Here is a 25,192-nt window from a genome sequence, read left to right as displayed (position 1 = left end):
ATGATGGATGGCCTCGTCAATTCATTATGTCCTGAAAGCATGGTTTCCTGCCATTCCAATCATCAAACCTCAGTGCTTCAGAGCTGATCAGTCCCGGGGAATATATTTTGCAGGCTCGATTAAAAGAGTAGAAGTTCTTTCCATTAGAGGCTCTGACACTTTCCCCAACTGTTTGCTGCTTCTAACAATTATTTGGGGAGAATATTCCCTAAGCGTTCACACAATATAATACTGACAGGTTGGTTTTTCTTTTTTCTTTGATGTTTGCTAAGGTGTAATTTACCTATGACAAAACAGTAGAGATATTTAATAGTGAAATTTGTGTTTTAAAATAATTTTCCTTTTATGTACAGCAAGAAAAACCTTAAAAATATTTTATATCATGTAATATTCTAATGTAAATGCATTAGTGGATGCATTTCAAAGGAACCTCCAAGGGAATAACCAGTCTCTAAATCATCTAAGCCTTTTAAGACAATAATTCATAAGAGTTCTCTTAATTATAATCTAGATAAAGGTACAAACTATTTAAAAATTCTTCTGACAGTTCCAAAGTTAGAGAATAAGAGTTCAACTTGTCAAAGAAATAAACCTCTTAAAAGAAGATATATTTTCCTTTCCAAGGTTATATGTGTCAGTTGTCTTTTCTTTAAGTCATAAGAACATTTTTATTTTTAGCTATGGCTTATCTATGGAACAGAAAATAATAGCACACTCATACCTTTCACTCAGAAACAGTAAACTTTATAAATAAACAGACGAACTTACCACAACTAAACAGATATCTGGGCTTTGAGGAAATGGGGTAGTGTTAAAGAGCTAAACAACTTACTATAAATAAGCTCCTGAAAAGGCTAAAAATTAAAAAAAAAAAAAAAAGTGCCGGACTCCCATTGAGCCAATAGCCAGGTAGGCTCTGAAGTACCCACAATCAGCGTCAGCTCTGCCATTCACCTCAACCTTGACCTCAAGATTAAGCTCACTTTTATTGCACACAAAGGTCACCTGTATTAGGTCAAAATTCAAAGTCCCTTGTCAGAAAAGGTTGATATATTCCAACCTTTCCTTCTCCATGCATCAAATTTTTCATGGTAAAGTCATATTCAGCAGACAGTATATTCAGCAATTTATTGTGCCATTGTAATACAGTGCAGAATACAATTGTCCAAAAAGCTATAACATGAATAAAATATTTTCCATGACAATGTACCAAATCTAGACTCCTTACACACACCCTTAACAGATGAAATAAAACTAACCAAGTCTCGTTTTCACACTTCAGAAGAGTTATAAGGCATTGTCCTCAAAATACATTCCATAGTACAATTATGACTTTTCTATTACCTTTGACTTCAGGCACCATTTTTCAGAGTACCATTCAAATTTTTAAGTATTATTATTATTATTATTATTATTATTATTATTAAACACAATGATTTCTAACCAGTTTTGATACCTTTATTCTCATCCGGTCTAAGTACCTTAAGTGAAGTATGAAGTAGGTCTATATCTTAAAGCCTCTCCTCAACGGAGAACCTAGAAGATAGGCTCCACGATAAATAGAATAGAAGAGGGGAAGAATTACTACCTAGCCCAATTCATTATTATTGTAATGATATGATCAGCAGAACTGCACAAATAAGATAAATTAAGCAAATTCTTTGCAGGCAGCATTCTAGAATACATTGTAAATAATAACCAAAGCCTTAAGGGGCAATATATCTATTTTCTTTAAAAGGTTTATGCAATCTCTTTGTGTTTACTTCAAGGTCTTTTCATAATCAGTAGCATGAAAAGATTTTAAGATTATTGAAAAAGCACTCAATCTTCAAATTTATTCATATCTACATTAAACACTAAAACCAGTGTCCACACTCATGTTATGATCTGGAGATCCCACAAGATCTCCATGCCCCGAAAGACTTTTACCTGAACTCACATAATTTCTGGACTCCAGCTACGTCCTGGTGGCAGAACCCTGACTCCAAAACTGGTGTCCATCCTAATATCTCTCTTAAGTTCATAACCACCTTGCTATCAAGGTGGGGTGGGAATGTAAAAGAGATTCTGGAATTTGACAGTTTATATTTCAGTTGTAATTAGACAAGAAAATACCTAAAATTTTTCAGGTTTTAATATTCGCACTTACTCGACCGGGCGTGGGGGGAGGTGGGGAGGAGAATCAACCTAAACCTACATATCCTCATCTGTCATCCCCCCCGCAAAATCCCATCTTGGTTGCCATTATCATCTAAGGACTTCACTGTAACTTAGTAAAAGTAGGTTTCTTATTATCCTGGGATTAAATGGGAAACATTTTGGCAACCTAGAAAATAAAGGGGCTTGTTTTAGGTAAATTTTTTTCAGTTCTGATGTCCTGAGTCTAATTATTATAAGCATAAATACCACTGCAATGAGCATCATTAAATCAATGTTAGCAATAACAGAAACAGAAAAATTTATTTAGCACAGTATTAGGAACTATGTTACTCATTTTATAGGTACTACCTCATTTCAATTTCATAACAATCCCATTTCACAAATAAGGCACCAAGACATGAAGAAAGTTACCCAAGGTCACCCAGCAAGTAAGTCATGAACCCAGAATTCATAAGTCTATTTCCAGAACCAAGCTCTTTAAGCCAATTTATAAAACTGGCTTTATAACAAAAAACTGAACCGCCTCCTGGAGTTCCCAATAATGGGTTTTGCCTCCTATCAATTTATAAAATAACTAATCATAAGCAGAGAGAGCTGATAAAGCACTCAAGGTCAAGAACAGGCTGTAACATCTCTGCCAAACTCAATACCACCTGGCCAGCCCAGTCATGTGGGGCTATCCCCACAAAGAATTTCTCCTCTTATTCTAAAATGCACATATTCTTGCCTAATGTTAATTTTATTATCTGTTTTAGCTGTACACTGTCATATTACTTTATTACTGACTCTTTAAATGTAGAAAAGAAACACATTTGAACATGTGATAATTGAGTCTTTAGAAAATTGTACAAAATCAAATTATAATCAACTGGGTATCTTCCCATTTGTTTTTCATTATAATTATAAAGATGCTTTATTTTCTTTTTATACTAGAGTAACTGCCAACTGAAGATGTAACAGCTAAGCTTGAAGTTTCTAAAAAAAAATAATTTCTGACATGATAAACCCTCAGGTATACCACTGGAACATTTCCAAATTCCTAGAGAGAGTAAAGAATCACTGTAATATCCCTAAAGTTAGCTAATTAATTTGTTTTGAAAGGAATCAATTTTCCTTAAATGAGACATACATATATGTTTTTTTTTTTTTCTTTTTCAACCAAGCAGCATTTTTCTCAGGTCAGTTCAATCAAACGCCCATTATGATATGTATCATAACATCAATAATATACTAGGTACTTCTAAGGCTCAAAACTGGCAGGGGCACCTGGGTGGCTCAGTGGGTTAAGCCTCTGCCTTCGGCTCAGGTCATGGTGTCAGAGTCCTGGGATGGAGCCCCGCATCGGGCTCTCTGCTCAGCGGGGAGCCTGCTTCCTCCTTCCTCTCTGCCTGCCTCTCTGCCTGCTCGTGATGTCTCTCTCTCTCTCTGTGTCAAATAAATAAATAAAATCTTAAAAAAACAAAACTGGCATTCTAGTTCCCACATAAACTATAGTGGGGAAAAAATATATGTATGCTCTCTTTGAACAAAAAAAAAGGGGGGGAGCCCAACAAAAGTATTATAAGAATAAATGAAATATAGATGTAAGCATTTTGAAAAGGGATTTTCAAGATCCCTTTTAGGAAAAAAGCTATAAAAAAAACAAATAGAATAAATTGGGTTAAGAAAACTCTGGAAAAGACATGTTACAGGGCCATAATGTACAATGCAAAAGTCTCAGATTGGTGATGGTATGCAGTGGTGTTGGGGGTGGGGCTTAAGAAATGCCTTTGGTGGCAGTGGGGAGAGCCCAGGTTTGTCACAAGTTAGCCAATTTCTGTGGTGTAAACACCCCTACTGCTTCTAATTTTAAGCTATTAGATGGGAGGTCACAGCTTGTAGAGTCAGGAAAAGATACTTATCATCAGCTCTCAGAAGCCAGAAAGAGCCAGCTCCAGCACTCACTGACTGTGGGCCAAATTCAGCCCACAGATTTGCTCTGTTTGGCAAGAAAACCATTGGCCCACAGTGTCTTTAAAAGTTCCAACAAATGGACAACATTCAAAACTCAGAGTATTTTTTTCTAAAAGTGAGATAGAGAGCTGTTTTCTAGGGAATAAAAGACTCAGCAGCATGGGGCATAAGGTAGCGGCTGCCACATTAGTACACACAACTGTTCTTTCCCTTTGCCACAATCCCAACCAGGCTAGCTTCATTCATTCATTCCTGTTGGTACCTGACCGGCTCCTCAAGAGACAGGAATCTAAGATTTCTAGTTAAAGAGCACAGAGGAAGAGTTTTACCTGCAGGTGTGTAACTTTGTCCAGATCACCGGGTAGCACTGCTCCCTCGGTGCATCTACAACATTAACTGATTTGACTAGATGATCGCTAACTGGTTTTCAATGCAACGCTCTAGAAGTCACTGAATCTAAAATAATAAGAGAGGTATGCAGGTCCCTCTGGAGAAACTTCTGTGATTTGCACCAAAGAGTCTCCAACATATCCATCATGGTGCAAACAAAAATCCAAATATTATAAACTGGAGGGGAAATGGATTTTATTTTTAGATATGTATTTTAGCTGGCCTCAGGAAATAAGAATCCAGATACTGGTGACTTCACAAGTTAAGAAATGATGTTTGTGAGCTATTTGTTACATCTAAACTGTAAGAGTCTGTGGGGTTTTTTAATGCTATCCCATGAAGAGTCTCTCTCATATTCCCAGTCCATTTACTATCTTTGCTAAATGGGGCTTGAAATGTAAGTTAATTTCAAATTTTATTAGCTTTCTCCTCCCAATATTATCAGCAAAAACAAGTAACAGTGTAGTACACCTTGACAAAAGATGACATCAGCTTGGAAGAGGTATAGACAGAAGCAAAAAATAGAAAAAAAAAAAAAAATCGCCAGTCTAATTTCACATGATTGTAGGAAGATCCATTTAAGTGATGCTTTACTCCACCACGTCCCATCTACCAAGCCTACCCCTACAAAGAGCCTTATTCCCCTTCTAGTCTTAAATACCATCTTATAAGTTAGGGAATCTCAGGAGGCTAAGGTGTGGCACAGGCATGAGTGACAAAACAAAGAGATTTCACTCTGTCTCTATTCATCCTGGCACTGAAGTTGGGTATCCACAGCATTCCTAGATTAAACATCCCCAGCTCTACCTGAGAGTGATCATAAATATTCATGACAAACATAATTCAGGAGTTTGCCGAGTGTAAATCTGAATCTTTCCTACCACTAGCCTGATTTGGGGAAGACCAAGTCAATTACTACTAAGCGAGCTCAACCAAACACCCGCATCACAAAGCTTCAGACCTTTGCCATCCACTCTAGTGCTAGCTGCATATTTGGGGATTCCAACAATCATGAAGTGATGACCCTTGTAAATATCAAAGGTGTGCTATTTCCTAAAGCAGAATAAATACAAAAGTAGAGTATATATCTCATCCTTTCTTGAACCTGGAGCACGGGACAAGTCTCAACAATAATAAAAATAAATACATGAGAAATAGATGAGTTATGTTGGGGGGAGGAAAGGGTGACAATGCACCATGTATTTTTAAGTCTTAATCTTGTGTATCACTACTGTTCCCAGGACAACCTTAGAAAAAGCTCAAGCTTCATACAGAATCACGCCAATCAGCAGGGGCAAGCACTTGGTCAGGGAAAGACTCAGTACTTTTGACAGTATCAAAAAACATGAACCCACTTACTTTTTCCTCTGCTTGTACTGCTTTCTCAGACTCAAAATATTTATTTCCATGGTCTTGAAGTTATGTCTCTAACTTTAAAAGTTTTCAAACATTTTAGCAGCTGAATCTCAATATTGAAAACACAGGGGAAAAAAGATATTTTAACATTTTACTTTGGATAGAAAATTGCAGACCTCTCCATTATCTCAATGATATTTCAGGTGTTTATCAGGTCATGATATGAATACCAAACTTAGGTTAAAAAACAAACAAAAAACAAAAAAAATTTATGCACTGCTGGGAAACCAGAAGGACAGAAAAGATCAGCCCTCAGGCAAGGGAAAACACTTGAAAAAGATGACAATGTCAATAGTGTCACTGTTTTCTGGCAGGAAGGAAGCTCTAAGTTATGAAGAAGAACTATTATCTCTTTAATATACTATATCAAGAAGCCTCCTGAAAGGTCGGAATGGAAGGAAACAGGAAAGGAAACAAAGAGGCAGTATTTAGTTCCTAAAAGTGGCTAGGAAAGGGTTGGACTTCTGACCAGCTATGTACTGTCTTTAATACACAAGGTACAGACTGCTCCCTGCTGCTCTCGAAGCCCATGGAGCGAGGAAACCATCCTGGAGCCAGCTGTCTACTCTGTTCCCCTGAGAAATGGATACTCGTCATTCAGTTGGAAGCTGTACCCCAACACCTTTACTGTGTTCATTGTGTACCAGCTCATGGTAGAAGCAATCTGACAGCAGAAAGAGAGAAAGATACATTGAATTAAACATTTGAAAACATTTCCTTTCAGGAAAAAGCCAACTGAAAATAAAGGAATATTTATTCTTTACCTATCTCCCATATGATTTTCACACCTGTATATGCCTTTTATACATTAAGGTCATTTTTCCCACTTATTCCCACTATTCTTATACTGTTAAAGTATTTGATTGTTCTGGAAAATTCAACAAATATGGCAAAACTACACAAAAGGTGTGATAAAAATACACTTTTAAATTCAGTCAACATTTGTTGAAAGTCAAATTTTAAGATATTATTACCCTAAACATCAATTGAATATTTTTCTCCTTGGGAGACATAGAATTCCTCTTTATTGTATCTGTAAACATTCTGAGATGAGTTATTACTTAGTAGACTGAAGTTTGATGCCTGAATATAGACTTTAAAATGAAGCCAATAATCTAATAAGATAAAAATTTTCTCCTCAAACTAGTAAGAAATAGTCAGCATGTACGTTTGCCTCAAGATAACATTATCTGAGATTTTCTCCAAATACTCCTTCATAGAAATTCAAGCTCATTTCACTTTTGCAACTATGTGAATCCAAAAAGGCACAGATATCTGATCAAAGCACAAGGTGTCATATCCTTTATAAAATAACCTTCCAGAAGAATTTTAAAGCTAGGCTAATATGCAACAATAAAATAAAAACCTGAAATGTTATGAAATAAAAAATCATATTTTAAAAGATGACCAAAGGAAATACATGAAATAACCATATTCTTTTCTTAGGCCACTTTTTAGGCAGATTTCTTTTCCAATTTTCCCTAAAGATCAATATATAAATACTCCTCTATATATTTTTAAGTATATGCTTACTATTTTTTGAAGGTCATGTAAATCAGTTATGTTTCCTCAGCAAAACCACCAAAAGAACTTCCAGCTCAATAAAAGGCTGACTGACTTTTTCTCCCTTTACAGGCTATTCTCACTCATTATTTTGGAATTTCGTTGCACCACAACATTATCAAAAGAATAGAAAATTGACCACAAATTGAGAATCAACTATCAATTCAACTGAGAGAACAAGCGAATAGGAATAATCTTCCAATTTAAGTAAATCACTATTAATTATACACTGCAATGTACTACTGTAATTCTTAAAAATCAGTGCATCTGGGTTCAAAAGTTTGGTTTCCTTTCTTTTAAATGACACTATATATTACTATGAAAGATTTAAGACAAGTTTCTGATATCTGGGCCGTATTCAACTGAAGATTAAATCCATGTGTTCAGAGCCATACAATCAACTGATCCGTATCAAAGCAAAATTTTGTTTTATGTTTCAAAAGGCTCATACTCAGACATTTCTTCTACTGTAGGCGAGCTACTAAATTCTAATAATAACAATAATCATATTTACCATCCATTAAATACTTACCAGAACGTTTACACTATGCTAAGTGTTTTACATGCCTTATTTTATTTAATCCTCACCACAGACTTAAGGAACTGAACGGTGAGAGGCAATCCGCAGAGTTAAGAGTTAAGAGTCTGCAGTTATACTCTGCCTGGGTTTGAATCCCACTTCTTCTACTTCTTAGCAATGGAGCTCTGTCCCCCCTTTTTTTTTTTTTTTAACAGACGAGGCAACTGTGACTCAGATAAAAGTGGCAAAGCCAGGTCACTCCCCAAGAACAAATAGTCATAGGAAGCAAAAAAAACAATAAAATATAAGGCTCCCCATGGGACAAGAGAATAGCTTAAAATGCATCACTGGTGGTGGGTGATAACATTATTCAAAAAAGGGTAACTGTAGTCAATGGCAGAACCAAATTAAACTACACCACGCTGAACAAATGTAAAACTTAAATAAAATTGTGTTTGTCCCAAGCCCATCCCTCTGCTACTCCACTCCTAACCAGACTGGACTGTAGGTCCACCATTAAGTCCCACTAAGTTCTACCCTGGCAAATACAAAATAGAGCCAGCCCTAACTCCAGTTCTCAGATAAAGTAGGTGAAGATCTCAAGAAAATGAGCCAACAAGTTTTTAACTACTCCTTGTGAAATTTCTCTAGGAACAGCCTCATATGAGTAAATGGTTGCCTATACTATGATCCAAGACTGGGAAAACAGTAGATGTCGTGGGCCAAGACAGAAAATCATACTTAAGAATGGGGAAGGCACTCTTAGAAACAGCTGAGCCAGGATCCCTAAGGGAAAAGATATACAGTGAGGTAAAGACAAGAATTTGCTTAGAGATGTACGGTATCAAGACTTCTGACTCGTTAGTATAGGCATAAATAGCAACCAAATAATAAATCCATGACAAGGGAACTCAGGGAAAAATGAAATTTGTGCCAAAAGGCTTAGCTTACCAGAAAAAGAATTTCCAGCCAAGGCATATCTTCTCAAAGACAACCCACTTGACTATACATACATGTACTAAATGTTCCACAAATCCCTTGTGGATTCTGTGATTCTAATAATTAGAGTGACGGATATGTCTTAAAGTCTTTACTCAGATTGGAAGTTATTCAAAATTAATTACTACAATGTCCTATCTGTTTTCTAAAAAATATTCAAATAGTGCCACAGACACAGTGACCACACAGTGGATTATTACAGATCAAATACCATGAGAGGTGAATGAACAGCAAGTACCAGTGAAAATCATGAGCCAACTGTGGAATGGATTGTTTCGCATGAAATGGTGGTGGTAGATTATATTAGTTGAAAGGGTATTCCAGCGAGAGAAATAGAAAATCACCATTAGGCAAATACCGGTAATAACAATTTTAAGCAAGAACCACTGATGGATGCTTGTATCAACAGAATAGTGCGATATGATATTTGCATAGACTCAAAGGATATCCCCACAAAGTAATTATTGGAACGGGAATAGTAGTAATTTTATAATGGAGAAACTTGGCAGACACCACACTTCAATCAAGCGAATAAGGTTAACCTCACCAGCAATAAGACAATATAAAGTCATGCACCCCCTGATGTGAGGTACCGAGAAGGGTACAACAGCATCTCTGTTCTATTTTCTCTCAAAAATGTTTGCTCTCAATCTAATAATGAGAAAACATCAAGTACAAACTTAGGGGCACTCTGCAAAGTCACTGGCCTGCAGTCTTTAAAACTGTCAAGATCATAAAAGACAAAAAATAATGGTAAGGCACAGCCACCGACTGGAGGAGCCTAAGAAGACATGACAACTAATTCTAATGTGTGATCCTGGAATAGAAAAGGGATGTGAGTGAAAAAAATGAGCAAAAGTTCAAAACAGGCCTGTAGATTAATTAACCAAACTACATTAAAATTAATTTCCTGATCTTGATCATTTTACTACGGTTATGTCAGATGTTAACACTAGGGGAACCTGTGTGAAGGGTATATTGGCACTCTCTAAGAATCACACACACACACATATATAATTAGATACATATGTAGTGTTTAGGCAGGAAAATAAAATGTAAAATATAATCTGATTGGACTGGGGGCTTCTACCTGAATAGGAGGTCCAGGAAATAAGCTGGGAGCTGCAAATTAATGAATGTATCCTCAGCAAGTACTTAAATACAGTATGCCTATATTCCTGGGTCCAAAGGGTCCATTACCTGTCTGCAGAACAGAATAGAATAGAATGAGGGTGAATTTTGAAGTTGTATAGTACTAGACATCATAAAGTGTTAGCCCTTCATTTTAAATCGAAGGATTATAAAACCAGAGTAGTTAAGGGGACCGCCCAGGCTCAACATAGTGACTTGTAGAGACATAAATTTGTAATTTTGGTGGAAACAAAGAAGTCATGGATAAGTAAGGCTAGCAGGTAGAAGCCACAGTGAGCATTTGCGGGGGAGGGGATTAAGCTACATCTTTACCTTTGAACATATACTAAAATACACTTCAGCTAGACAGATTAAAAATTTAATAAGAAAGAAAGCCATAAAGAATCTAGAAGAAAATTCAGGTGAAGATTCAGTTTTCATGTCTTAGGATAGGGCTTTTTCAGAAAAAAGAGCGTAAAATTAAAGTTAAGCATATAAAAAATAGAACAAGGGGTGCCTGGGTGGTTCTGTCAGTTATGTGTCTGCCTTCAGCTCAGATCATGATCTCAGGGTCCTGGGATCGAGCCCCACACCGGGCTCCCCATTCAGTGGGGAGTCTGCTTCTTCCTCTGCCTCCCCTCACCCACAGCCCTGCTGCTGTTTATGCTCTCATTCTCAAATAAATAAATAAAATCTTTAAAAAGAATTAAAAAAAAAAATTGAACAATATTTAAAAGCTAACAACTGGGAAAACATCTGCAACAGATATGACACGTAAAGGATCAACATCCTTAACATATGCAGATCACTAAACAATAACAAATCAATAAACAATAACAGCAAACACTCCAATATAAAATTAGACAAAGGACAGCAGGCAGGTAATTCAAGATGAAGAAAGTTAAGTGGTCATTAAACAAGTGGGGAAATACACAATGTATTATAATTAAAAATGCAAATTACAAAATGTCAATCTTGATCAATCATATTAAAGATTAAATAATGACACGTTTTAATGCTGGCCAAAGCTGTAGATACAGAAACTCCCATGCCCTGGTAATAACAAGATTAGTATAATCTTTTTTTTTTTTTTTTTTTTTTTTTTTTGAGACACAGAGAGGCGGGGGAGAGATGGGAGAGAAGTAAAGGGAGAGGGAGAAAATCTTAAGCAGGCTCCAGGCCTGAGGGAGCGCAGGGGCTCTCTCTCACAACCCTGAGACCATGACCTGAGCTAAAATCAACAGTTGGATGCTTAGCCAATTGAGCCACCCAGGCGCCTCAGTATAATCTTTTTGATACTAATTTGTCAATATACACCAAAACCCTTTAAAACATACATATCCTTTGATTTGAAATAGTTCATGATTGTCAAAGTGTGGTCAGTGGACTCCAGTGGACTCCTAGAGTCCCTGAAACCCTCTCAGGTGTCTACAAAGTCAAAACTATTTTTACGGAAGAGTAAGACACATGATTTGCCTTTTGTGTGAAATTTGTATGGACAGTACAAAAACAATAATGGGTAAAACCTGCCAGCCCCTATGCGGAAATCAAGGCCAGGCAAACTGTTCCAGGAAGTCACTGTAAATTTCACTGCAACATACTGGCAGAACAAAACAAAAAAAAAAGGCCAGTTTCACAATAAGAACATCTTAAGATTCACTAATTAACTTTATTAAATCTCAACCTTTGAATATGCATCCTTTTAACATTCTATAGGACAAAATAAGAAGCAAATACAAAGCACATCTACATATCCAAGTATGATGGCTGACTTAAAGGAGGCTACTTACATGATTGCTGAACGAGCCACTTTTTCCATGGGACACCACATTTTACTTGAACGAACAATGAACAAAGTATAATTATTTAGATTTGGGTGTCTGGAAGACATTTTCTCAAAAATAAACAATGTGAGCCTGTCACTTCAAAGAAAACAAGTGATAATACTTGTTGCAATAATAAAATTTGAGCTTTCAAGTGTAAATTCAAATACTGGAAAACTCTGTACCCATCACCATAAGCTTGACAGCTTCAAATCTTACATATTTTTCTGATGAGATCTGTGGGGATATTAATGAATCTGATTTTTCTATACTGTAAAATGAAAGGTGACAACATTTGGAAGATCCACATAATTCACAACCAACATTTTGCAAACAAACAATGCATGAATGATAAAAATCACGAATGGGTTGAAGATCCACTCAAAGTTCAAGACAGGCCAATGGACTATAATGTAACAGAGTGAAAAGCTTCATGATATGGTTTCACATTCTACTTTGCAATTAACCTTTGAGAAAATACCACTTGCTAGGTTTTATGTAATAACAAAAATATCCACAATTATCTAAAAGCCTATTAAATTATTCTTCTCTTTTTCAACTACATCTGTCTGAGGCTAGAGTTTCTTCATACTCTTTAATCAAAATAACACATTACAACAGGTTGAATACAGAAGCAGATGTCTTCCTTCTATTTAAGACAGTCACTAAAGAGATCTGCAAAAATGTAAAACAATGCCATTTTCTCACTACTTTTTTGAAATGATGGTTATTAATCAGAAAAATATGATAACACAAAATGGGTTTATTACTGTCATTTTAAAATAAATTAATAAGATTTTTAAAAAATTTTTCCAATTTTAATTTCACCATTTTGGTGAACATCAACAGATGCAGTCTACATAAACAAAAGTTCTTTGGGGTCTTTGAGGCTTATTTAGAGTATAGAGATCTGAACACCAAAAAGTTTAAAAACTACTGATATAGTCACACCCAACATCTGTGGATCTAAAGAAAATAAGCAGACAACTTGGCATTATATACCAAATACATCAGAAAATTTAAAAAACAAACTTTTGATGTCTAATAATAAAGAAGTGGATGGCACATATAGAAAGTGGTATTATTTATTTGAAACAAATTGTGAAGTGTTTCATGAGAAGTGCTCACAATATGCTAAGTAAGAACAGGAAGAGCTATAAACTATACTAATAAGGACAGTATTACACTGAAAAAAAGACCACAAGGAAATATATAAATTATTAAAAGAAATTTTCTGGGCATGCAATTATGAGTAATTCTTGTTTTCTTTACTGAGCATGCACAACTTTTAAAAACAGGAAAATAAAATTTTTAGCAACTTTTGAAAACATTTCTGTACTGGGGACCCTGGGTGACTCAGTCTGATCAGCCTCTGATTCTTGATTTCAGCTCTAGTCATGATCGTGGGGAGATCAAGCCCTGCATTAGGCTCAGCACTGGGCGAGGTGGAGTCGCTTGGGATTCTCTCTCTCCCTCTCACTCTGCTCCCCTCACACCCGTCCCTGCACATGTGCTCTCTCTTTCAAATAATCTTAAAAACAAAAACAAAACCATTTCAGTACTTTGATTTTTTTTTTAGTACTTAGTGTATGTGAATACCACCAAAAAATAGTTATCACTGTTATTACTATTAATATGAAGACTAATCAAGGCAGCTTAGTGTAGAATTCTGAACTGGAAGTCAAGAAAACTGTATTTGACATTGTTTTGTCTTTTGACTAAAGGCATTTTGAAAAGTCACTTAACCTATTTAAACCATCAGAAATTATCTATGAGGTCTTTACCTGACTGACTCTAATAAAATGAACTATCAAATCTAAAGGCTGCTCAAGGCCTTTGCAACAACCACCTGTTGTGAAACAGTGCCATCATGAAAACTGCGAAGTCAACTCCCAAAATCACACTGTTAATAGAATTTCCACTCATGCTGCTAAATGACCCTTCAATCTCATCTTTTGCAGAGTAGTAGTACAGACTGTAAAGTTTCCAGTGGAAGAAGAGTTAGTTATTCTCTGAATGGTATTTGGGAAAATTGAAAAATATTTGGCCATGGGTGCCTGGGTGGCTCAGTGGGTTAAGCTGCTGCCTTCCGCTCAGGTCATGATCTCAGGGTCCTGGGTTCGAGTCCCACATCAGGCTCTCTGCTCAGCAGGGAGCCTCTTTCTCTCTGCCTGCCTCTCTGCCTACTCGTGATCTCTCTCTGTCAAATAAATAAATAAAATCTTAAAAAAAATATATATTTGGCCATGTCATGAATATGGGGGGGGGGGGAAGCACATAAGAGAATAGGCAACAGAGCATGGTGCCCCAAACAAAGGGCATCCTTCTTTAGTACACTTTCTAAATCCTCTATAAGTATATGGGAAGGTTACTTCTTATGGAGATGAGGCAACAAGGGTGAAAAAAAATAGTGATAAAGAGAAAGAAGTGTGGTAGAAGAGGAGAGGGAAAAGGGGGGCAAAAAGAAAGAGAAGCAAAAATACAGTAGTAATAGGAGACCATAACAAGAGCAGAAGTTCTAAATGTATGCTCCATCTTCAAGCTACCCAGAAAAATCTACCTGTTCTCTCAGCTAACCAGCTTTCTCCTACTTCACTGTTCATTGGAAGAGTTGGCAAGAGTTAATGAAAGAAAATTAAATCCCAGTTTGTCAATTTTATTCCTTGTTAACAAGTCTGATAAAAGTCTTAGAAACTATAAAAGGAAAAATATTGCCTTTAGTTATATCTGGGTAATACTAAAAAACATTTTATAGATGAGGAAAACGGACTCCTTCAAAAACATTGAGGTCATAAAAGACTTTTATCCTTCAATTTGTACTTTATTAATATCAATTATCCAATAATCTCTTTCTTCAAGAAAACATGTCTTTGGTGATATCTGTGCAAGGGTGGGAAGTATGAAATACGCTGGAGTATGTATAATATGGTTGTTAAAATGGCCAATCTTGACCCAAGAGTGGAATCCCGAGGGCGTGAGTCTCTCACTGCACTGAGAACCCTGGAGATCACTTAATGGCTTTAGAGAGTCGGAGCTGAGCAGGAGGAGGCCCCTTTAGGCCTGTGGTCCCTTGTTTGTTTCCCGGGGCTAGTGGAAAAGGGTCTTCCATTTTGTATTGCCACTTTGGGAAGGCCCTGCCACCTACCCTTCATCCTTGGTATCTGTCAACTAACCGGACATTTACGAAGCACCTATCATGGGCAGCCATCACCTAGAACACACCAAGTTTTCAATAAACGTTTGTGGACTTGAATTTCATTTCAAGGCCTTGGGAAGCTGCCAGGGATTCATCCCTTTGAGGGTCTCCTGTGGAAGACAGGTGAAAGAAGAAAGCTTTTCACATCCTTGATCGCCCAACACCAGACACTCCTGTTCCTCCCCGCTCATGGGTGACACGTGGCTCCTAAGCGCTGGCTGGGATGCCCGGGCACAGCTGCTGCCGGCAAAGGGCTGTGCGAGCGGAGGACGGACACTTACCTGGGGAACCTCTGCTTCAGCTTCCTCAGGCTCTGCCTGGTAGGCGGCACAGACACTAGGCACTGGGCTATCTCGTCGTACTGGGCTTTGGTCAGTATCATGTTGGGCCAGGGACGGGAAAGTGACGGGGACAAGGAAAACACGCCCTGGGCTCCAGCAGCCTTGGTGCCGGGAGACAAGGGGTGGGCAGGCAGCGGCAAGGCGCTGGGTCCTAGTCTTTTTTTGGCTTGTTCCTATACCCCCTTCATCACTAACTTGCACAGCTTAGGCTTCCACCGGCAGCTCGGCGGCGGGGGGCGGGCTGTAGACCCGATTGCCCTACCTTGGCTTTCTGAGCAGCCGCAGTAGGCCCGGCCGAAGGCAACCCGCCGCCATGATAGTTAAGGGCAAAACAACCAGGAAGGAGCTGCCGTCAGCAGAGGTGGCGCCTAAATCTCTGCGGACTGGTGTCCGGGCTGCGTTCACCTGGGATCAACCTGGTCTGTTCGCGGAATGCGTACTCTCCCAGCTACCAGCAATCAGGGAGCGCTAGCTCACAAACCGGGCGGCAGGGCACAAAAGCGTCCCATGATCCTCAAGCTTGAGCCCCAGAAAGCGACGGCTTGGGCGCGCCATTTGAATACGCTTCCAAACGCGCCGTTTTAGCTCAGCTCCAATCGGAGGCCAGCAAAGAATGTCGTCTGCTCCGAGGTCTCTCCGCCCTCTGCGAGCTGGAGCTGGACAGGTAATCCCCGCTGGGACAGCTGTAGACGCACGGCTTGGCTTGTGTTGAGAAGTCCGGCAACTTCTGCAGCTCGCGAGGAAGGCACTTTTGGTCATTTTGGGAAACAAAGTAGAAAACAAATGCGACCTCATCAAACAGCCCGCAGGAAAGCATCGCTCTCTCACTCCCCAGAGTTAGGTGCTTAACTGACTGAAACCAGTTCTTACTCTTTTTGAATCTTGACCTCTCAGAAAATGGTAGGCGCTCAAGAAATGTTTGGAGAAATGTGTCACTGGATGAATTACTGTTTTTAACAGTAATTGAGGTGTTGTAACAGGTATCAGCCCTCCCGAGGCAATGTATTAGGACATCAGTCCTTTAATCCCTTTAAAAAAAATCTGGTTTGGAGGCGCCTGGGTGGCTCAGTGGGTTAAAGCCTCTGCCTTCGGCTCAGATCATGATCTCAGGGTTCTGGGATCGAGCCCCACATTGGCTTCCTGCTCAGCATGGAGTCTGCTTCTCCCTCTCTCTCTGCCTCTGCCTCCTCCCGCCCCCCCCCCCAACTGGTGCGTGCTCTCGCTCTCTCAAATAAATAAATAAAATCTTTTCTTAAAAATCTGGTTCTTGGGCGCCTGGGTGGCTCAGTGGGTTAAGCCTGTGCCTTGGGCTCAGTTCATGATCTCAGGGTCCTGGGATCAAGGCCCTCATCCCGCTCTCATCTCAGCAAGGAGCCTGCTTCCTCTCTCTCTGCCTGCCTCTCTGCCTACTTGTGATCTCTGTCTGTCAAATAAATAAATAAAATCTTAAAAATAAAAAATCTGGTTCTTAGAAGGCAATGTGTTGTTTTTCTTCTCAAATTTAACATTTTAAGAACGAGAAGGTGTTTCCATTTTAAAGTAGTAATTTCTTTTTCTTTCTTTCCTTTTTTTAAAAATCTGAAATAAGGCCTGGGTTGGAAATTTAGCTTAGATAGCTTTCTTGGGTTAATGTCTTAATCCATCCAAGCCTTAGCTCCTTTGTCTGTAAAACGGCCTAAGAGAGTGTTACTTTTTTGGTGTAGTAATTACACATTAAGAGCTGGCAAGACCACAGTTAGCATTAAGTTTAAGTTAGTACAAGGAACAGATCAATTCCTTAGTGTAGTGTCGGTGGATACTCTGTGTAAGTTGAATAGCCTTTGTAAGACCACTTCACAATGATAGGTCACATGGACATGGTTGTTGACCAGTTATTGTTTGTTCTCCACACACTGACTCACTTAATCATAATTTCCTATGAAGCAGGTACTATCGCCATTATCCTCCTCCTCCCTTTTGTGCAGAGTGAATAAACTGAGGCATGGAAAGGTTAGGTAGCTTTCCCAGAGGTCATGAGAACAAGTAAGCAACAGGGGTAGAGTATAAACTCGAAATTTGGGTCCAGGGTCTGTGGTCTTTGCCAACTCGCAAGGTTAATTACTACACCAAAAACTAACACTCTCTTAGGCCAAAGGTTAAGGATTTTTTTTTTTTTTTTAAGGGAACAATCTACATTTCAAAGAACCTTTTAGTCCAGGCGTTAAAAAAGCTTCACCACTTTATTTTCCCAGTGTCTCAAAATCCAGTATCAGGAGTGAATCCTGAATTCAGCAACCCTAGTTTAATTTAGTTTAGTTTTGTTTTTGTTTTTAATATTTACATCAGAATGTTTTTCCCCCATATGCTTTGCATCTAGCGCTGGTTGTATGACATTAGTACATAACTATTTATTTATGGCAGCGTGGCCCGGAGTTGCCACCTGCCTAGTTTGTTGCTGACCCTGCCGTGACTTTTACATGAAAGCTAGTTGACGATAAACAGACACCACTTGATCCCCCATTCCTTTCTCCTTCTCCACTCCACTCTTTGCAATTCACAGCCAACAGATTTTTATAGAAAACATCAGTTCAAGGATGTTTGCACTAGTTATTTTTTATGGTAACTCTTCTCTCTGGCTCTTGTCCTGCATTCACCCTCACGATGGTTCAGGAAAAAGCTAGGTTTGTTTTTCTGGTTTTTATTTTTAACATGCTGGCAGTTTACAATTTTGACCCAAATCCAGTAGATTGTTTAGAGTTAGCGCCAAGGGAAAAGCACAGTTATGTTGTTGTTTTCATTGGCTGTGACAGTAGGGTTGTTTATTAAGCACAAAATAGAAGCAAAGCTGAAATGTGGTAGAGGGCGTGGTGGTGTTTAGGTGTTTTTTATTTATTTATATTTTGCATGAAATGCTCAGATTAAGACAATTAATCCTTTGAGACTCCTTTCTTCCTTCCCTTCCTCTACTCTCCTCCCTTCTGACCCATCTCTCATATCACACTCCCTGCCCCTCAGCGGCCGTATTCCTTCCAGAGCTGCCTTTCCATCTCTGAAGTTCCCCTACTGTTTCTCAGTGAGTGATACCAGCCACCCACTAAGTGAAGTAGGTTGTAAAGTGAAAACAATACCAAACTAAAAACACAAAGAACTAGCTACCTGTTTCAAATCAGTCATAAATTATGTGGCCTTGACCCAGTGACAGCCTCTCTAATCCTGACCGTCCTCATCTTAACCCGAAGAAATGGAACTCTATAGTTCTAATAGGGAGAAAGAATCTACAGATATGAAAATGTGTAGGAAATCATCGCAAGAAAATGTGTCAAAATGGGGGGTAGTACAGCTCCCTCAAAAAACCTCCAGCCCTGAAAGATGGGCTGGAGTGAATGGCTTGACCAGATTTCTTTTTGCCAATTCCTGGACGCTGTGAATGATGAACAATTGTAAAGGAGTTGTGGGGTTTGGCAGGGAGGCATCAGAAGGTCATTTCAAGAAGAGTGCTAAACACAAAGGACTAAAAATAAGAATGAGCCAAGTCACGCGCATGGGAAAGTTATTCTGGCTGGAGCAGAGAGTTCTAGGCAGAGTGAAAAGGAGTTGAAGGTGCTTGACCTTGGAAAGAGTCAGTCGCATTTTTGAAAAGTCTGTTGTTCACTGAATCTGCCAAATCCAATGCATGTTTTTAAAAATAAATACTGACATTTTATTATATCTTAAAATCTGATTCTACTCATGGAAACTTGTTAAAGTCATCTCATTGCTTATTTTAAAGAAAAATAATTCAAGTTTACTAACTGAAGAAAGAAGGGAGTTAATACTATTTAAGCACTGTGATGCTCAGACCTTATCCCATCAGTCCTTAATTTATAGGTTAGGAAACTGAGGCTCAAAGTGAGTAAAGGAATTGCCAGTGAAGTCCCAAAAACCATGATTTGGATCTCCGTTAGTCTGACTGTAGGGCCTCATGTTCTCCATCACAGTGTACTGTAATTCAAAAAGGAAAAATTCTTTCATTGAACTATCCTTAATTAGCATTTATGCCCTGAACTAGCAGGCTACCTTCTTTGGGCACCAGCAATGCCTGCTGAAGAAGCAGTGACCTTCAATTTTGACATTTCGCCAAACACACTCTAGAAAAAAATTGGCCTTTTTGGATAGAAGACTGCATATCGTTCTCTTTGCCCTGTGAAGTACCATCTAAGGTGATGCATCTTTTGAGAGCAAAGTTTACATTTCCATAGTTACCATCCATGAGTGACAGGTCATTTTATCCTGGTCCCAACATAATGTAAGCACTTAGTAGACCAGAAAGATCAAAATAAATGTTGTTGAGGCTTGCAGAAATTACTCAGCTTAAGGTACTCGAGGAAAACAAAAGGAAAAATACAGAAGGACATTCCATACCATGATGGTGAAGCAGTTATCTTGAAGAGTCAGAGAAGACCCAACCCCAAGTGTTTGGTTGTTTCCCATGAATGAACTCCTAGTTTGTCAAATGAGATAGGCTGGTTCCAGAAGGAGTTTGTGTCTTGGTGGGGGTATCCCTTGAAGACCTATTACAAACAGAACTGATGTCCTGAGCACACATAATCTAGAATGGCATCTCTGGAAGTCTTTGTTATTCAATAATACTAAGAGCCAGTTGTGGGGTGCGAGGGCACTTACCAAAGGCAGGCACATTACATACATCTATTCTCCCTTAATTCTCAGATCCACCTTCAAGATCTAAGTGCTATTATTAAATCCATTCTCCAGGGGAGAAACCTAAGGCTTAAAGAGGTGCTTTCTATTTATCTCATCGATTGTTTTATAGCATTTTAGAAGAGTATTTCTCACACTATCTGCCTTGAGGGGTCAGTTTTCCCCCAACTTTTCACGGACAAATACTTCTATAAAATAAGATAAAAATGAATTACTCAAAAAATGAAATTTAAAAACACAAAGACACACAAAATGCAAGCCCCAATTGGTTATTAGGAGTCAATAGACTTATAGTTACTCTACCAAATTGCTAAAAAAGGGTCTAAACTCTTATTCTCAATTTCTGTACTCTTCTCAGAAAAACCTGTGAGAAACATTTTGAGGACCAGCGCTGGCTTGCTGATCACGTTTGTGAGTGGTGTTGTAGTAGAGCCTTTGAAAGCCACCATCGTAAGCCAGGTATGTGCAAAGTCTAGGACGTCTCACTTTCATGTACTCTTAAGTAGAAATGTAACGTGTTCCTTTTAGACTTGTAAGTATCAGTCATCATTATTATTGTCTTTATTCTACTGTATTTAGTTCTGCTCAAGTGAGATCTGCAGTGCAAATCCTCACAGGCTATTTCATTTTATCCCGTATGAAATTAACATCATGTGTTTTTATGGCATAAAACCTGATTTCTTCTTTAAATTATAAACCCAGTCAGTCAGAGTTTATATACCTCTTCTGTTCTGAATCATACATGGAACACTATTGGCACACGGTAAAGACTATTAATTGGCATTTACACATTTACTATTAACACATTTGACAAGGATAAAATAGAAAGTAGTGTTTTCACAGGGACAATTTCTCTTGGGTGTTTGTGTGTTATAGTAAAGGGAGGCACATGAACATGTTTGTTGAAGAAAGACTGAAGCCTCTTAAATTTTCTCCTCAGGCTCATCAGGGACTTGTGGATAATTTGCAGGCAATTTGTATCCCCTTTTCCTGCAGGACTAAACCTCAGATGTAATTTCTGCAGTTGTCAATCACTCTTCTTGTCCCACAGACCATTCTGCAAGAATATATAATGTTCTGAAGGCTTTCTCACATTTATAAATTCAGGAATTGAAAGGGACTATGCTGGTGAAGTAGAGGGCTTCTCTTGTAGAAAGAAGAATGAGAGGCAAGGAATCAAGTCTGTCCTTAATAAGCACTTCTTTCAACGTAAGCTGGAGTGGGAAGTGCATGTCAGATGGAGATTAGCTCTAAGTCTCTTCATTTAAAAAATTACTTTCTTTTGCCATCCCACTGGGTTAGACTTTCAAAAGAGCAGGCAAGATGCCGGTCAGGATTTATAACCCTTTCCTTCCCCTTGATTGATAGATGGAGAGTTGGGGGAAGGAGTTCCTTCTGAGATAAATATAAAGATTGTTATAATAATAATAGGCTCCTTTATGTCAAGCAAGTGAAAGCATATTATATGCTTATCTAACGTATTGCAATCAGAGAATCTATAACTGGCATTCTCATACCTACTTGGCATATGGGGAAACTGAGATACAATATGGCTTAGAACTTCAACCAGTTTCTTTAGATTTCACTTTTAAATGTGAGGCTATAAAAATACATCTTTTTTTATACTTAATTTCTCTTTTCATGATCATCAAAGAAACATATGCTCCTTGTAGCCAACAACACAAGATCAGATACTATAAATTATCCTTAGTCCCATCACTTGGAAGCCACGACTGTAACCATGTTGGCATTATTTCTTCCAGTCATTTTTCTACAAAGTTTTCTTTTTCATAGATAAAATCAAACTGTATATACAACTTGAGTCCCACTCTGTTCACTTTATGTTACAATCACGAGCCAAGATATTCTTATCAACACTTGGCAGTTTTGACCTTAGTTTCTTATTAAGAGTAGAACAGCAGGTTTCCGGAGTTAGGAGATGAACTCTTGCAGGGTGAGTCCTTGAACGAGGTCCTTGGCCTAACCAGCACAAGACTGGGTGGTCCTTCAGTTCCAGCCATGAGCTGCTATTCTGACAATGTGAGAATGATGCAATGGATCCTCTGGAACGAGGCAGAGGTTTCTGTGACTTGACGGATGGGCGGCTTTCCTGGGCATTCCATTCACAGAGCTATGATTGAAATCATGTCAGTAAGCCTCCTACCATGTGGACATTCTGTCAGTCAACATGTTGACACTGGAATCAGCGTGCAATTTTTTTAAAGGTGGCTACTGGTTAGATCTGAACATTCAGATGCATTACAGTCCTGCGTTGGGAGCACATGTTTTGCATTGCCCAGGGGACAGTCAGACTGGATGCCAATCTTCATGCCAGAAGAGCTTGGGTTTTCATTTCCCTTTTAAGCAGCACTAAAAGGCTCAAGTTGGCACAGAGATGAGAAGGGATTAAAGGTAATGGTGTGGGCAGGGAGTAACAGAGGTGGGGTCTTAAGGTACAGTTAAGCTCTGCACACATGGGCATACACACACACACACACACACGCATAAACACAATCTAGCTTTATAAAATAACACTAGAACTCTTTGTATAAAACTTTAAAAAAACATATAAATGCTCTTAAAATGCAAAGCCCAGTGTAGCTCATTTATGACAACTCCTCTTAGGAAAATACAGACATTCCCCAAAACTCATTAATTCATTCATCAGATATTTACCGAGTGCTACCATGCACGAGGCACTGTTCTGGGCTATGTGTCTAAGCAACATATAGGACCAACCAAGTCTTCACTCTCAAAGTTTATTTTCTTCAATAAGATTTTTAATCTATCAGAAAAGTATTTCATGCTGCAATTTAAAAAAGGCTAAAGAGACATGGCAACTCAAAGCAATACCTGAAAAGACTGGATCTTATACTGGGGTGTGGGGCAGGAGGGGAGGAAGTACAAAAAAGAACATTATTGGATGAACTCACAAAATTGAAATATAAATGATGGATTATATTTTATGTATAGAAAATATATTTTTAGATATTATATAAATTGAATATATATGTGTATGCATTTATGTATATATATAATACATGTATATATAATATGTGTGTATACACATATATATTTATATAAATATACACCCCCAAATGATCCAGGAAGAATAAATCAAGAATGAAGAGTAAATGACAAATCAAAATGGAACAAAATTCAATAGTAGGTGAATCTAGATATAAGGTATATGGGTATTTTTTGTCCTTCTCTTTTTATACTATTTTAATTTTTGTAATGCTTTGGTAAATTTGAAATTATTTTTAAATAAAATATTTAAAACCTATTTCACTTTGTAAAATGAATGCAAACACAAAGTCCTTAAATCACATGGCAATCTCCTGTCAGTCACATATGATTTATAGACATTTGATTGACAAGCTGATTTTCTTGGGATTTCACAGATAGGATTGTGTTCCCTAATCAGACCCACAGGATAACTGAGGCATAACTTTCAAAATCTCCATCTATCACCCCACAACATGGACCATAGGTGCTTTCCATCTCATCTAAGAACCTAATGATTTCCTTTTATATCTATATGAAATCTATCTTAAATACATAATTATCCCACTCACTGTGTTATTGTCATTCACACTCGCTGGGTTATTAAACACCCTAAAGATCTCAGCTATATGACAGACACAGGAAATGCCACCAAACGATCCCTTTAGAGACATCTCTATCTTCTTTCCTTCCTTTTCTCTTCAGAAGTCAGATAGATTTCCCAACCTTCTACTCTCTCCACTCTTCTCCTCACCAATATTAACCCGGATAAAGTTCCTGCATGTCAAATCCTGTCTTGTGTCTTGTTTCTTAGAGGACATAGACTAACATGGCCCCCTTATCTTTAGAAGCATCCACATAGAACTAGAGGTTACATCCTAGTCACCCTACTGCATTTGGGTGTTTCCCAAGCCATCATCAGCAATACACTAGAAATGATCCTCCAAGAAGGCAATCTAAATAAATATTTATTAGACTAGACTTTGAAGTCAAAAGGACTCAGGTAGAAGAATTAGTTGGATGGTCCTAATATTTAATGGAATCAGATTTCTACCCAGTGATACAAATATTAGATAGTAATAGACAGATATGTGTGTGTGTGTGTATGTATGTGTGTGTGTATGTATGTGTATATATATATATATATAATATATATAATATATATATTATATATATATAACATATATATATTTTTTTTTAACAGACCACTCTTTTTTAGGTACCACACAGATTTTCTTCATTTCTAAAGACAGACAGCAAAGTAACTAGATGTATAGTTCCTTGGTTGCAATTAAAATCTGTTTGTTTTCCCAAGGAAATATAAATTTTTACGCAGATGACCTGAATTAACTTAGCTATTTCTGTAATTCTTCAGACTTACAGTCATCAGTACTATCTTGGATTTCTTCATTTACACAAATGACTAATCCCTCTTCGGTTCTTTCTTGGAGATTAGTGCTTATTTCAGTCTTGTCCAATGTATAAAAACTACTGTTGCCTAGATTTGGGGGGCCCAGAGGCATGTAGCCATTTGTGCACACCACATATCTTGAAATTCTGAAGGCATCTCAAACACAACTTTTTTAAAAATGAAGCTCATTTTCATGTTCCTTTAGATATGCTTCCTTTCTTGGAAATGGCACTAGTTACCACCCATCCTTTCCATCCTTCCTTGGTAACAGCCAATTACCAAGTGCTACCTATCACTGAGAAATATGCTACTGTCACTATATTGGTCCTTTCTTTCGTTGTATTTTGAGGTAAAATTGTTATATAACCTATGTTTTGGTGTACAACATTGTAATTCAACTTCTGCATGCCCTAAGAAGTGGTCACCACTAAAATATTGTTACCATCCGTCACCATTCGATCAACCCCCTTCACCCTTTTGCCACCCCTCACCCCCCTTCCCCTCTGGCAACCACAATCTGTTCTCTGTATCTGTGAGTTTGTTTTTGCTTTGTTTTGTTTGTTTTTTAATGATTCCACATATAAGTGAAATCAAGTGGTATTTGTC

At 38.1% G+C, this 25,192-nt stretch overlaps 1 protein-coding gene across 4 annotated transcripts in view; it reads right to left on the bottom strand.

Annotated features, from left to right (window-relative positions):
- Window positions 1-15,747, bottom strand: part of C5H15orf41 (chromosome 5 C15orf41 homolog) — a 203,029-nt gene extending 187,282 nt beyond the window's left edge. For 3 of the 4 annotated variants that reach the window (XR_004285769.1, XM_032343224.1, XM_032343223.1), the window contains exon 1: window positions 15,433-15,747. Coding sequence is in view for 3 of the 4 variants with exons in the window: in XM_032343224.1 (XP_032199115.1) it covers window positions 15,433-15,533 (101 nt within the window). In the remaining variant the exon portion in view is untranslated. The remainder of the gene's footprint in view (window positions 1-15,432) is intronic. The other variant, XM_032343222.1, reaches the window with a different exon arrangement.
- Between the last annotated feature and the right edge of the window lie 9,445 nt (window positions 15,748-25,192).

The sequence above is a fragment of the Mustela erminea genome, chromosome 5 (genome assembly GCF_009829155.1).
Source record: "Mustela erminea isolate mMusErm1 chromosome 5, mMusErm1.Pri, whole genome shotgun sequence".
Classification (NCBI taxonomy): Eukaryota; Metazoa; Chordata; class Mammalia; order Carnivora; family Mustelidae; genus Mustela; species Mustela erminea.
The sequence above is the reverse complement of the archived record's forward strand: the minus strand, read 5'-3'. Positions and strand labels throughout refer to the sequence as shown.